Below are 15,080 nucleotides of genomic sequence, written 5' to 3' on the forward strand. Positions count from 1 at the left end.
TAATTTGCTAAACATTAGCATAACAACGGAGCAGTCAGGGAGCGTGATGGGAGCCGAGTTATTACTGCTAGAGCAGGGCTCACCTACAGCCTCCCACCATTCGAATCATGTTTATGACAGAGAGAGTGTGTTGATGGCTACAGGGATTTGACATTTCTTTTTTATTTCTGAGGTCTAATCAAGAAGTGATTTTGTGATATTGCTGCCACAGCAGGAAGTGTGGCCTTAAGGTTAGAAATGAGGTCTGCAGCAAAACTCCTTCTTTTAGGGGTCTCTGATAATAAATTAAATATACCTACCGGTACATTTAGATTAGAGGTATTGATTATCTTAACGAGTCTTAGACCCCGTTTTGATTGCGTTTATGCTATCTAATGCTTTAGCATGCTTTAGCAAACCCAGAACAAGTTTTATGTGAGTGAATGTGAGTTAAACAATCCATGTGTGTGGCAACATCGCTGGTGATGAGAAACCAACAAAGTGAGAATCAGTTTCTCACAGATCATCTTGTGACCATTTAGCTTGACCTCATATTTCTGCCTCTTCTTAAGCATCAAATAATTTATGTTTGCAATTTCATTGCGATCTAACCTTTGAAAGGCAAAGAGTATCTCTGATATTTGCATCCTATGTTTAATTACATCTGCATCTACTTTAATTCAACTTTGACTTTTGTCCCTGAACACAGATGTTGGACTACATAAAAACTATTAAAATGTATAAACACAAAGTGGCTATGATCGCATCCAGCATCTCTTTCTGAAGATATGACGGCAACAACAGCACAGTTCACAGACCCACTCTCACTTAATGAACTGTGGCATGACTGGATGATATGGTCTGCCCCAGTCTCCATCTTTCTGTCACACGGAGTTGCATTATGCATGAAAGCTCTTCTCAAGGTTTAACAGAAAGCAGCAAACAAACTTGAAACAGCAAGCAGCCACTGAATGGTATTGCAGGCTCTCTTGTTCTCCCTTCTTCTTCTCCACCAGCTTCGTCCTTTAGCTCTTCTGTCTTCTTCTTTTGGGCTTTGTTTTCTCCTCTTGTTTCCTCTCTGGTACCCCTGTCTCTCGTGTTCTTCTCACGGTGCTGTGTTTGTTGCTTTTTTGAACTCTCACCGTCTCTCCTCACAGCGTCCTCACTTTGCCTTCTCATGCTGTTTGAGAGGCTTATATTTAGCAGCATTAAAACGGAGCTCTCCAGGGCAAAAGTATTTAGCATTATGCTGCTGACCCACATAAAAAAAAAAGTGTAGAAGTAAACCTCACCATTTAAAAAAACTTCATTCATTCACGGTCCCTTATCCTCTTGCTTGTGTTTGTGGGGCGCAGTGTGAATCTCTACGTGCTGTGAAGGCTCACACTGTGACACATGCATCTTAAGCCTACAATTACCGTTTGATCTCATGGTCGGCCACAATTTAATTGTAGCGACTGATGGGTGGGTTGTAGTGTGCAATGAGCACATATGGTCTCCATTACAAAATACACACCCTCATATACGGTACATGTGGATAAATAATAAGCTAATAGTTCACATAGTAATTTCCCCTCGTCTTCCAGTTGTCATCAGTGAATTCTTACTGGTATTGTGTCTAGTGATTGTGTTACTTATACACTATATATGAGTGCGTTCTATAGGAATAGTATTAGGTAGCGATTGCCTGTAGCCACTCTGACTGTAGTACTGAGATCATAGCACTAGTCTCAAACACACACACACACTGACTCCCACTTGCTCACACAGAATCCATTTTCAGTGGTGGTGGTGGTGGAGAAGGAGCGCCGTCATCCACCCACATACTTACCTACTCTGATGCACTGAAACTTACAGCATTTTTGCCAAGTACCACACAAGAGCCTCTATTTCGCTCAACCTCTCACTTCCTCTCACTTTCTCTCCCTCCACACACTGACACACACCCATACAACAGTCTGCTCTGATTCCCCTGTCGTTACCACATCAGCACTCAGCTGTGGTGAACTGTGCCACGTGTTGGCTGTCTTACAGGTTCAGTGTAATATAAACGTTTTCTACATCGTTAGTGTCAAGATTTTTCAGACTGAAGATGAGGAATTGATTCTGATTTAAGCTATAATTCAGCATTTAATAAGACCACACATCATCATCATGGCCCTTGAGTATCATGGGTTTAATGAAACTCGCACTCATCTATTTTTATTGCCTCAGTGTATTTTCATATGTGTACTGCATTGTTTACATCCATGTTCTCTAGCTGTCTTCTTCTCTTTCTTTGCTGGCACGTCGTTGCCACTTGTAGATCAGTTGCATGGTGCAAACCATTGGCAGAATGATGTTACCCATGTAAACAAGGCAAAAACTTCTCCACAGCACTCCTAAATAATACATGAGATAAATTCCATAATGTTCAGCATGTTGTCTGTAAGAGATCCAACAAATATGATAAGGCATACAGAGTCATGCCTGTTACGGTGCTAGTTATGTACCATACTTCCATCATAACTGATTTTACCGTGGGGTCAAAAACTCTCAGTGGTTTACAGTCTGTATTGTTGTGTTTAAGTGGTGAACTTAAACAGTATGAAATAAAACATCAGCAGGTGCCATGACTGGCAGGTGGGTACCAGGCAGTAGTTTCCTGATTCAGTGGGCTTAAGATTTAACAGATTCACTTAATGGCAGTGCAAATTGAAGAGATTTAAATTCTCGGGGCCACTGATTTTACTTGTTATGGGAAGTACTACACAGCTAATAAAATGTCGTTCGTAACTTTTGGAAAGAGGTTTGTTAAAGTAGAGAATATAAAGCAGCTGATGGGTCATCTCTGGTTAGACTAGGAGAAGTACAGAATTATAACAAAATGTTCACTCAACCCACTGAAGAGTAAGGACATTTTTGTTTGATATTATTATAATTAAGCAAAAATTTCAAGTTGCTATGAAGTAAAATTCTGGACATATTTTTAGGGATATTTGGAAAATAAGCACGGCAGTTGGCCTTGAGGACCAAGTTGGGATTCCCTCTATATATTCTATATTCTAGTTATATGTTTACCAATTGTTATACAAGGAAAAAGCAACAAAAAACACACAGAGCCCTGAAATGACATGATACGCCTGCAGAGTTTATGAAGTTTGAGCTGTCACACAATCCACTCACACATACAAAGTCGCCCGTTCTGTCAGTTGCAGAACTTGTCCTATTTCTGTTTGTGGCTATAGGTCTGAGTCAAATTTGAAAGAAAAGTGAGATGAATATCTGTTTTGTTTTTTTGTCTCTGAACAGAGGCTCGTGGGATGGAGCGGTATCTTGGAGCGAAAGAGAACACAGATGCTCTGACTTTCAAAAAAGCCGCTTCACACTCCAGGCAAAATCACGCCACTCCGCTCCCACTCTGCACAGCTCACATACTCTGGTGCCCACAGTCTACATCCGTTCTGCTGAAAGCTAAGCTCACACAAATAAGCACATACACAATTCACTTCTGCATCTGTCGTACTGTATGTGGTTTAGGTAAACAATAAGAATATACTTCTTTTAAGCAGAAACTGTTGTCTAAAATGTCCAAAATCTCTCCTGCATTGACAGACATGAATAAAACCATCAGTCATCTCTAAATATGCAAATATTGCATCTGCTGTTATCAATAATGTTTGACAATAAAGTTATTCAGTATTTTCAATAATGAAGAACTGAGTGACAGATGATAGGATTGGGGTAGTATCATGACCCAGGACTGGCTGCTCCTAAGTGTGTGAATACGTGCATCTGCTTGTGGTTGTGTGTGGGTGTGTGTGTGTGTGTGTGCTACCCTAATACTGTATGTGGCTCAGTGGTAGCCATGTCATAATACCACTTAACTGTAGGACATCAAAGAGATAAGCCCAGGGGGACAAGACAGTCAGTCATGGAGACCGCTGTGGCTTTGATGAGCATGTGAAGCTGTGTTTTATTATTAATAACACCTCACTGTAATGACAAGAAACTATGGCTGCCGTAATGGAATTCAGTATTTCCAGGTCTAATAACAACTATTCCTCTACCTTAAAATATGCTCTCAGATCAAATTAGTGCCAGTGAAAATGCATGAATTACTACAATGAGTGGCAAATCTAAAGGGTACATCAGTGCACATTCTGCCAAGTATTCCTGACCTACAAATTGCAACGCTGTATAGATGTTTCATTATTAAAGATGCATCTATGTGCATCATACGCAGTCTCGGATGAAGGTGGTTTGATGAAATAAATAAATTTGTGCCTCTGATTTTGCACGTTTAATAGAAGACATTCAGATATATTCTGCTTTATTACTGTGCAGGCTTGATTTAAGGACAGACTTGCTGTACACTGTAGCTATCTCTGCTCTATGGAGGACAAATATAGTGCCCGTTGCCATGGTTATGACAGAGAACGCATCCACACAAACAGAGCGGAGAGACCACGAGGATACACACCTACACACCTCTCTTCTCTTTCAATCCACAAACACCACGTGTCGATGAGGTGGAACTATCCGTGTGTGTGTGTGTGTGTGTGTATCACATCTTTTGGGTCGAGCATGCATGTAGGTGATTGTCATCGTCCATGTGATGTGTGTGTGTGTGCATGTGTGTGTTTGCCTGATGAGCACCTGTAGAAGCCCTTTTGTTTTTTTACAAGTTGAACAGAGACTCACAGTCACAGTGGGGATGGCGGTGACGAGGGAGTAGACGAGCACGGGCGGTGCCTTGCTGTTGTCCTCTGGTCCTGGATATGGCTTGGAGTAGGATTTGTCGAAACAGAAGAAGCCCTGGATATGCACGGGGAACGTGTCCGTGTATTCAAAGTAGTACGCCAACAGAACGGTCCCTGCCATGATGACCAGCTGGAAATAAAACATATTGGTTCCAGCTTTAGGATTGGATCCACAGCAGAGTGTAGGAGTTGAGGAAGAAAAGACAGCCAGAAAGAAAAAGTGGAAAATATTGTCACGGATAAAAAAAAAAAAAAAAGGAGAAATGTTTCCTCCACAGAGCAAAATGATGGATGCTTCTGTAATGTGTAAAATGAATCAAGTGCGCGTGGAGAGATAGTGAGGGAAGAGGATGAGAGGGAGAGGGAGGAAGGTAGAGATAGAGACGGAGTGAGACAAATAAGGAGAAAGACAGATAGAGAGGGGGAATGAGAGAGCAATGACAGAGATACAGAGTGAGAGAGAGAGATCAGCGGTGTCAGTATGCAGAGCGGGAGGGTAAAGAAACAAATGGAGACCGATCAGAGAAAAATAATACAGTATGGAGGAAAAGAAGAGAAACTGAAAAAAGGGGGTTTGGAAAGAGAAACGGGGGGATGAAAAACAGAGGGGGTGAAAAGGGGAAGAGTGGTGGAGGAGACAAGAGGAGGCAAGAGAGAAAGAGAGAGAGAGAGAAAACATCACTGGGAAGAGCAAAGGGTAGGATGACAAGAATAATGTTTGTGTGACTGTGCATAATTTGTGCAATTTAAAATACAAGCTATGTGCTAAACATAAAACATTAAGCATGAATGATGTCCTTTAGAACTGTCTAATAATTCAATTAAATATATTAAAATTAAAAGAGGTGTAAAGGGGGTGTTGAACATAGAAAAATGTTTTTTTTTTTAAAGCATGCTAATGTGCACAGATGAAACAGATGCATGAGTCCTAATTATTCGTTTATACTCCAGTAAACAGCACGCTAACTCCTTCACCCAGTTCTCTACAGGAAAAAAAAATTTACAACTGCACAGCGTACATCGCTAACTGAACACTGAAGGTATGCACAGCACTGGTTCACCCTCTGGGTAAGGCATGAAACAAAAACTGAGTCAAAAAAAAAAAAAGAAAAAAAAAGAAATGGGAGTTTAAATATAGCAGGCAGCTGATTAGTTTCATCCTAATCTGCAGACTGAATGTTTGCTAGATGAACTCCCATTGTATGCGAAGGACGAATTTATCAGCAGCTAAACACGAAGAGGCTGAGCCGGTTTGTTGCTTTAGGGACATTTAGGGAGAGAAGAAGCAGCATTTCCGCAGCTCTGTTTAAACCTCACATTACGTGTAATATTTAAAGGTTAACAGACCGTTGCCACGCCGAATCGCCATATTGACAATTGTTCTAGTGATGAGAGATTTATTTGACCTCAAACATGAAGGACTTTTCCCCCTGCAGACATTTTGACTTCATCAAACGCATGTAACTAATGACACCGTTAATTGGCGCACATCGCTGCAATAATTGCTGGAAAGGAGCCGTCACATCTGTAATTAGTTCCACCTGTGCTTCCTCTGCTATGACAGATCCACATGTCTGCCGGAAAATAAAAACCTGTAAAAGTAAAAGAAGCAGCAGCAACAAGAGTGCTCTCAGTCAGCAAGCAAGAACACGTGGAGTTAAACCACTGAAAGAAAAACAGCAGCTAAAAACTCCAATCAAGCGAAATAAACAAAGCCGCTGTCAGTACTGGGAAAGCCTTTTGTATTTTGTGCATAAAAGATTCTGTCAGTTCAGAAAGGTTCGTACTTTTTCCACTTGCACACCGGGAACTAATGGGAACCCTCATACAGTTTTTTAAAGTAGTATTTTTATTATTATTATTATTTATTTTGTCTTTTTACCCAGCTTTGTTTTGTCTCCTCACAGTGGACAATTCCAGACTCAACATATAAACATCATTAACAAACAAATGAGTTTTAGGACAACAACCTATTTTTCACCAAAAGCATAAAATGAAAAGTATTGTAAGTGCCACAGTGACATGGTGGAGGGCTGATTACAGTCAGGTGCTAGTTCCTAAAATTGTGTGAATCATTTCAGAGTTGCTTTGACATTTGGGGGAACAGACTCAAACTTTTTAAGGTTATATGAGAAAATCTGCTCGTGTCTGGATATTAACCATATGGAGGAAGTCTATCTATCTATCTATCTATATTTTTTTTACTATTGTCTTAGATTTCCATAAGAGGTAAGCGCAAACTAATTAGAATCTACTATGCATGAGTCTGAATGACAATAACGTGAACTTGACCTGGACTCAGACAAAGATTATGATGAATCCATTAATCCACAATGAATCCAAACACAAACCAAAGCGTAGAAGCGACGTGCTGTACATACTGTAAATATATCTTGGCAACCAGTGGCTGGTTGCAGTCTGTGTTGGTTTCCAAGCAACCGCACCATGGTGACAGAACTCCAGGAAGTTGCTATATACACAAATCAACCTCAACATTAAATCTGTCTGGTAATAAAAAAAAAAGGTGGTACTCATGTTGTAGGGGACGGGGGTCGTGACCAGACTACAGTGAGGCAGTGGTGCGGCTGTGATACACTGTTCTGTCTGTTCTGACACCTGTTGATGCTAAAATTACATTTTCCCACGTTGACCCCGGTTCATCACAACACAAAAAACAACCAGTGGTATTAATCATGTACCTGATCTGTGTATGTGTAGCAGGTACATGGTCTTTCACTTTTACTGTACATAGCGGAATAAAGTCATGATTACCCTTTTAGTCATCAACATGTTATTGGTGTTTGCGCTGATTTGATTTGGTAAAATACATTTCGAATGAGACATTAAGAGGTTTGATGTAAAATCCTGTATGTGCTTTACAGCACTTCTATACAGGGAAAGCTTCACAATGTCAGACTGCTGGACAAGTGACAAACCACTGAGAAAACGTCCGTCATGGTTTTTCTCTTTAACAAGCCCACTTGTACCCACTTGGACTAATGCTATAGGGAAGGGGAGGGGGAGACTTGTTACACGTAACACTTTTCTATTATGCACTGAAGAGTGACACTGAACATGGGAGAGGGAGGGTGACCTAATTCAAATTCGTATGTTACATACTCTTCTACATTATCACATTTGTTGTTCTGCAAGTTTCTTTTCCATGTTTCCTTTAGAATAATTAAAATTATGTTAAAAAAATAAATGATCTTTGTGTTCCCATGGCAATAATCTACACCACACTCTTGAGATGTCTCTGTGCTAAGTGACCAGAGCATGAACGAGTGGGGACAATGTATTTAGTGACAACACTAACAGACCTTTAATGGAAAACCATGGGAGAAACACAAAAATTATAAACACACATAGCTGCTGGTGGCAAAGCATACAAACACCCCCAGGCTGCGGTTTATATATAGTCCAACAATATCAAGCAGTTTGTTCCTACATGTTTTCCCATGTTTGTTTCCATCTACATGATCTTTGTGTGTTTGAGGGAGTGGGCGTGTGAGTGTGTTTCCGTGTGCAGAGTGAGAAAGTCTGTAGGCATGTGGGTGCATTCCCATGTCTGTGGAGGAACTCTGACACTGGCATGCTGTGTCGAACATTTCTTTCCATCATCCTTTCCTCTCTTCTCTTTGAGATACAGAAGGCAGGGGGGAGGCAGCGAGGGAGGGAGGTGTGGGAAGGTAGGAGGAAGAGAGTGAGGGAGGGCTCTGAACACCCATCAAAGTTTAAACAAACATTCAAAGACAACTACAGAAAACCTCCCTCAGAGATCACGGATGTCATTTTGCATCTGCTTTTACACGACGTTGAAATTGGCTGTGCGTATCGATTGTGCTGTCAGTCTGAACGATCCAGCGAGCACGTGTGCAGAATAATGTAAGAACACATGAGTTATCACTCCGGGACAAGGCTATTACATGATTTTTTGAGTAGGACTACAAAATAAAAGTTCCAGGAAATGGAGTCATCAACCTTCTTATTAATACAAATGTGAATTCCAGGCTTCCTACCACATATAGGCTGAGACTTTGATTATGACTTTTCGCCTTTCTTCTCTCCCACATAAACAAATAACCAACTCCTTGTATACTGTGCAGCCACCACCAGTTAGTCGTAGTATTTATAAAGGTCAAAGCAACTTCAAGTTGATGGTTTCTAATTAGCCCCGAGACACATTCTGCACAAGTCACCTTGGCATGTTGATTTGCATAAGAAATTATTTCTACAGCACAGTGTGCACGTAGAGTATTAAACTAGTGACAAACGTTAGCTGCAGGAAGGTCGTGGAGAGTCAAAGCAGGCCGACACTCAGTCATATGAGTCGCCTTCATGTGTACTGCTCACTCAGGGTCAACATCTATCTTATGGTGTTTGGGACTCAGTGAAAAAGCTTTCAAAAACAATTTCACTGCCAGTACAAATAGATTTAAATCTCTTCTCTAATGTCGGTGTTTACTGTGAAGCTTCTCTGTTCCAGATTTACTTTGATGAATATTTGTGCATTAGTTCAGAGTATTTACATAAATGACCATGTTTGTTTATATTTAGGAGCATTTTTTTTTTATTTTTTTTTGATCTATTGCCTCAGTCAGCAGGACAACATGTTTGTGTCTCACATCACCGGTGGAAAAGAAATCCCTTTAATAAAAACATTTAAAGAAGTTCAGTTTGGGTTCAAACTATTCCTTCATTAAGGGTAAAGGGCCTTTGTCTCCATAGTTACACTAATTAACACGTGAAACAATCATTGTCATGTTTTCAAAAGGATGCCAAATGGTTCAGAAACAGGAAGACAACTGAAGTCTAAGAACTTACGTTGACTGTGTGTACACAGTTTGTGAAGCATCTGAGGTTTCAAGGAGGTAAATTTAGCAGTATGATAAATTGCAGGAATGTGGTGTCACCAGCTCGCTGCTTTTAATGTCTGGAATGATTTCACTGACACGAATGACAAATGAGGGATTACACTGTCATGCAATGAAACCCAATTTGATTTAGCTCCAAAAATTCAGCAGCATAAATTCAGCCACAGGATGAAACCAGAGTTTATAAATTAAGACTGACCCAGTAAACTAAAATGACTTATCAGACTGTGTAATTAAGGCTTAATGCTCCGTCTGCAGTACCTCTGCACTTCAAAGAGGGTAAATGCATGAAAATCAAAGAGACTCATTTTACAATTGATGTGAGGGAAGCAGATGAAATTGTCCTGGTCTTTAACTCTCTTTAGTCAGAAATGGGGAAAATTAAATGTGACAATAAAAAATTCGATGTGTAGAGAAGTGGGAAGGTGAGAATAGACATCAGTGCTGTCTCCTGGGGCCAAACTGTGAACGTGCACATACTGTAAGTGGTGTACTGTACGTCTACCCTTGGCCTGTGTCGAGTGGCCAGATGGCAGCAAAGTCAACCGATAAAGTCAAACATGTTTACAGAGGGTGAGAATGTGTGGACGGAGGCTGGTGTTGAGATGACAGCACCCTGCTGGGAGAAAAAACACCCAGGGTGCACAACATTACTCAGGATGAACAGGACACATGCAGCTTCATTTTGCTCTCAGAGTGTTGGTTATGTTTTTGAATGAGTTCAAATTATATTGCCCTACTGGGCACATGTGCTCATTTGGAGAGGATGGTTTTTAACATTGGTGTGTGCAGCATGTCACTGCATATAGTAATTAAAGAAACAATTACATTATGATTACTTGATTAGTTTGTTACAGAACAGATTAGATGACACTGGTATCAAATGAATTCCTGCATGTTAAAGTTGGTTCAGTTGTCCAGACTAGACTAGTACATAACAATCAAATATAACTCTACATGTACTTCTGTACACTTTAAAATTACATATTTTATATGTGTATTATATATTTAAATTAAATGTACGCTAAATAGCTGCAAAGCTGAAAATATCTTTCCAACAGTCATGTTTTCAAATTTCCTAGGCTGTCTCTGAATAGCTGGGTAATTTAAATATTTTATGTTGGAACAGCCATCTCAAGTCAAGTCAATTTCAGTTTTTATCTTACTTAACAAAGTATTATGCAGGAAAAACGAGAAGGGGAAAAAGAAATGAAACTCAGTGGAGGTGGCACATTTTACAACACTTTTCTTCTTCCAGACTTGTCGACTGTGTAGTTTGAATACTGAGTTGGTGAAATACCAGATCTCCACAGGGTGCACACAGTATATACCCTCTGTGTCTACTTTACTAGGTACACCTGCACCGGTTAATGCAACTGTTCTGCCATAAAATGTCAGTGTTTGTAAGGTTTGTATAAGGTAAGGTCATAGTTAGTGGAGGTGCATTATATTCTAATAATCTTGTAGAAACAAGTCAATGTAATACAGTAAATACTAACATATAACGTATATAAAGAGTTATGTGTTGTATAAACATAATTGCAACGCTATGATATTGGATTGCACTGGATTGTAAATGTGCTTCTAATAAAGTGGCCACTGAGTGAACAACATAGTATTTTACTGAATTTTTACTGCTCTTTAAGTACAAGTATTAAGTAACCTTCTTGCATCATAAAGGCATCATAACACTTTTTACATTAGTTTGAGGTTAAATTCAGACGGTTTCTTTCCCTCACAGTGTTCATCACAAAAAGCTCCTCCAATTATGAGAAAAGTGCTGTAACATCTCTCCTCATTTTTGGTTTCCTGATGAGCTCCCATAATCACCAGGTCACATGATTAAAGCCAGTAAATGTTTCACAGCAGCTAAGATTTCATCTCTCTCGATTTTCAGCAGATGATTAAAAAAAAAGCCTCAGTCTGATTTTAGGCACGTACATAGTCGCAGCAACACACATCACTGTTTGTAAAGGAACAAAATTAGACACACACCTCACACTCATCTACATAAATTACATGTAAAGATTCAAACTGAGTCATATAACTGAATCAACAGGGATAACAGGTGAATGAGTGGGCTTCGGTGCCGCCTGGTGTCGCCAGACTGTATTACAACACACCGAGTGCAAGACAGATGAGCAAGCTGATAGAAAGCAGCGGACAAGCCAGAGGGATGGATGCTTAAAGAGAGGACTGGGAGAAGCAGCAGAAAGAAAAGTGGAAGAAGATAAACAGACAGATAAAAGAGATAATGAGACATTAGTACATCGCACAATGTGGCAGGGCAAAGCAGAAGGGGCCACTGGGAAATAAAACGGAGAGATGCAGCAGAGAGAGACAGGAGAAAACAATAGGGCAGGGGAGGTGAAATGAGTAAATGAGGATATATGAGACAATGAAAAAAAGGTGAAGTGGAGAGAAAGGTGAAATATAAAGAGGAAACAAGAGGATCAAAGCAGGCATTCATCTTTCGGGCACCAGTGCCCTCCTCCCCACTTCTCTCCTTCCAGCTCTTTTGTTTGTCTGATTACTGGGTGTATTTTATCACAGAGCCCTGTTTATCTTACATTCATGAGTTTTTTCTTTTTTTACTTCTGTGATCTGTCACTAAAAAAGTCTTTCCTCAATCATTTTCAAACCCACACACTGCGTGTCTTCCCCCCTTTTCTCGGTGCATTTCCTCCCATGTCCCTCAATCATCGTCGCTGTCAAAACACTCTATCCCTCCTCTCTAGCTTGCATCCAGTCTCTCTGTATCTCGTTCACCCCCTCGCTCTCTTCGAGCGTTCTTCTCACTTCTCTTTCTGCGTGTGCCAAACAGATACGCGCTGAGCTTTCATGTGCCAGTGGACTACATATCCATGATTAGCACATTTAAATGTTCGCTGCTACACACCAAAGAACAATCACATAATTCTGCAAAATCCCCAGTCCCCAGCACACATGCCCCCGCATCTTACGAACAGGAGAAGAATAAAAAGCAGATGCGGGCTCTTACACACACACACACACATGCAAACATGCTCTCTGAATAAAACCCCACAGTGCAATTAAAGGTTTTTATTCCAAAGCTCTCTACTTACACATATAAATAAGCATTTTCATGTGTATTAGTTTTTCAAATAAACTATTAGCAGCTACACATTCCCTGTTTTCAGAAAGAAGTATTGCCTTTTTTGAATGGTTTTAAAAGCAGTGGCAAATAAATAATTTCACTAACAACTTCAGCTTTGATGCAATGTGTCCTTCCGTCCAATTTGATTTTGCAATTAGACTCATCTATTTAGACATTTATCTCTTTTACTCAAGGCCAACAGCGAGAATCGGGCTTCATACTGATTCCTATAATTGCATTTTGCTCATTAAAAAGAATGAACAAGGGATAGATCACACATACACAACCCTTTGGAGATGTACTCCAACAAGAATCTTGTATTTCTATTTCTGATAAGTTTGTTTAGCCTCGGTGCTGCAGCCTAGAAATGACATGAACATACAGTATACTGTGATATACAGAGTCTCTCATCCATCCCTCCCTCCCTAAAGTGATAACAGGTGGGGAGCAGCCAACTAACAAGTGTTTCAAACATCCATCCAGAGTGCTGAGAAATCCCAGCACAGCAGACAGGCAGGCAGGTGCTATTCATGGAGAGATAATGAGGAGAAAACTAGGGAGAGAATAATGTGAGAATGAGCTGTTACTGTGTCTTTGTGGAGGTGTGTGTGTGTGTTTGTGTGTGTGTGTGTGTGTGTGTGTGTGTGTGTGTGTGTGTGTGTGTGTGTGTGTGTGTGTGTGTGTTGAAGATGGAGGTGACACATAAAAAGAATTTATGTGAGCATTTTCCTTTTAAAAAAATGAGCATGAAAAGGGTGAATAAATAAGATATTACATGGTAATGTGTTCAGGGACGTGATGAATACTGAATTAAGTTCTCATGTACCTTTGCTGTATCTTTTATGCAATAGCAGCTGGTGATGATGTATAAATTGCCCATAAAGAGGTTAAATTAAATCATTACTTGTATATTAGGAAATGGCTTAAAGGGCCGATTAGTGCGATTTGGCTTCTACATCAAAATATAGTATAAGAGGAGAATTTAACTCGATGAGATGTTAGAAAAGGAGAGAAGAAGTAGGCATGTTTGTTGCTTAGATATGGAGGAAAATGAGTACAGTTTGGTTTGGAGGTCTTGGTTTTGGCACAAGAAAAGGTGTTCAGAACAAAACATCTTTAGAAAAGAGTAAACACGAACAACAAATGTGTTGCCTGGAGGTAAAATATGTACTGAGGCAGTGTCAAACCCAGCAGGGAACATGGATGAAGTAAGCACATGCAGGGAGGAGGATGCTGTGTTGTAGTACCTGATGTTTTTTTGATACTTTTCATTACTGGAGCAACCTATTGCCTAACTATGCACAGACACAGCAACATATCCTGTCAAAAAGCCAGGCAACAGTTGCCAGAAGAAGAAATTAATCACTGAAAAGTCTATGATCAGCAACAACAAGACAGATGTTTGTAGCAATTAGGATCCTGCATCCTTGAAATGAAAAGAAGCAACATTACATTATGTCGTAAAGGGATGGATTGGTCTCTAAAGTGACTGGGATCATATTTTTAGAGTTATAATTAGGCAACAGTACCTAATTATAGGTAGGTTAAGATGAAAAATTGCAGTTTCAGTTACATGTTATTTAAGGATGAAGCTGGTGACTTTCTTTATTTTTGTTATTGGCAAATCATCAGTGAGGTAAATTGCTGCATGTGCTGTTAATAGTCAGCCACAACATTCAACACAGAAATGGAGTCCTACTAGAAAATCATTGTTTGTCTCTTTGAGTGCGCTCTTTTGAAAAAAATACTACACATTTTTTGTGAAGATGAAGCCCGGGGAATCAGGGTGGCTTTCTGATGTGTTTTTAATACTCCTGTCTTAAAACAGCTCTTTGACACATACTTCAGATTCTGGAGTCACAGGCAGGGCAGCACCAAGGAGCAGTCATTAGTACTGTCACCGGAGTTTAGATTTTGTAAGGTCTTAAACTTTACACTGTAAAGTGCCTTGAGATGACTTCTTGTGTGGTTTGGTGCTACATAAATAAAATCGAATTAAAAAAATCTGTATCTGTCTTAATGAGTGGCCCTGAAATAGATTGTTACTCTGTACTGAGCATACAACACCTCTCCTGCAGTTTAGATAATGGATCAATAGAGCCACAGATGTTACAGTGTAAAGATGCCATTTCTATTGGAATTGTTGCCTATTACTAAAGAATAGGAATCTGCCAGCATTATATATATGAGTAAACATATAAGGTTTTGCATTGTCACTTTTGGCATTTGGCATTTCAGTAGGGGTTTTCCCTGACGTTAAAAGGGTACTCCAGGGAGATTGCATTGTTAGCACAGCACTTCACATCCTTGTTCTCACAATAAAAAAAGAATCTCTCTGCAAAAGCAGACATGTAATAATTATTAATA

General features: G+C 39.9%; 1 protein-coding gene across 2 annotated transcripts in view; it reads right to left on the reverse strand.

The window, feature by feature from the left end:
• LOC113161344 (phospholipid phosphatase-related protein type 5-like) overlaps positions 1-15,080 on the reverse strand; it is a 36,439-nt gene that overhangs the window by 12,738 nt on the left and 8,621 nt on the right. For both annotated transcript variants that reach the window (XM_026358868.1, XM_026358869.1), the window contains exon 3: positions 4,663-4,851. In XM_026358868.1, coding sequence (XP_026214653.1) covers positions 4,663-4,851 — 189 coding nt within the window. The remainder of the gene's footprint in view (positions 1-4,662; positions 4,852-15,080) is intronic.

Source organism: Anabas testudineus, chromosome 1, assembly GCF_900324465.2.
Source record: "Anabas testudineus chromosome 1, fAnaTes1.2, whole genome shotgun sequence".
NCBI lineage: Eukaryota > Metazoa > Chordata > Actinopteri > Anabantiformes > Anabantidae > Anabas > Anabas testudineus.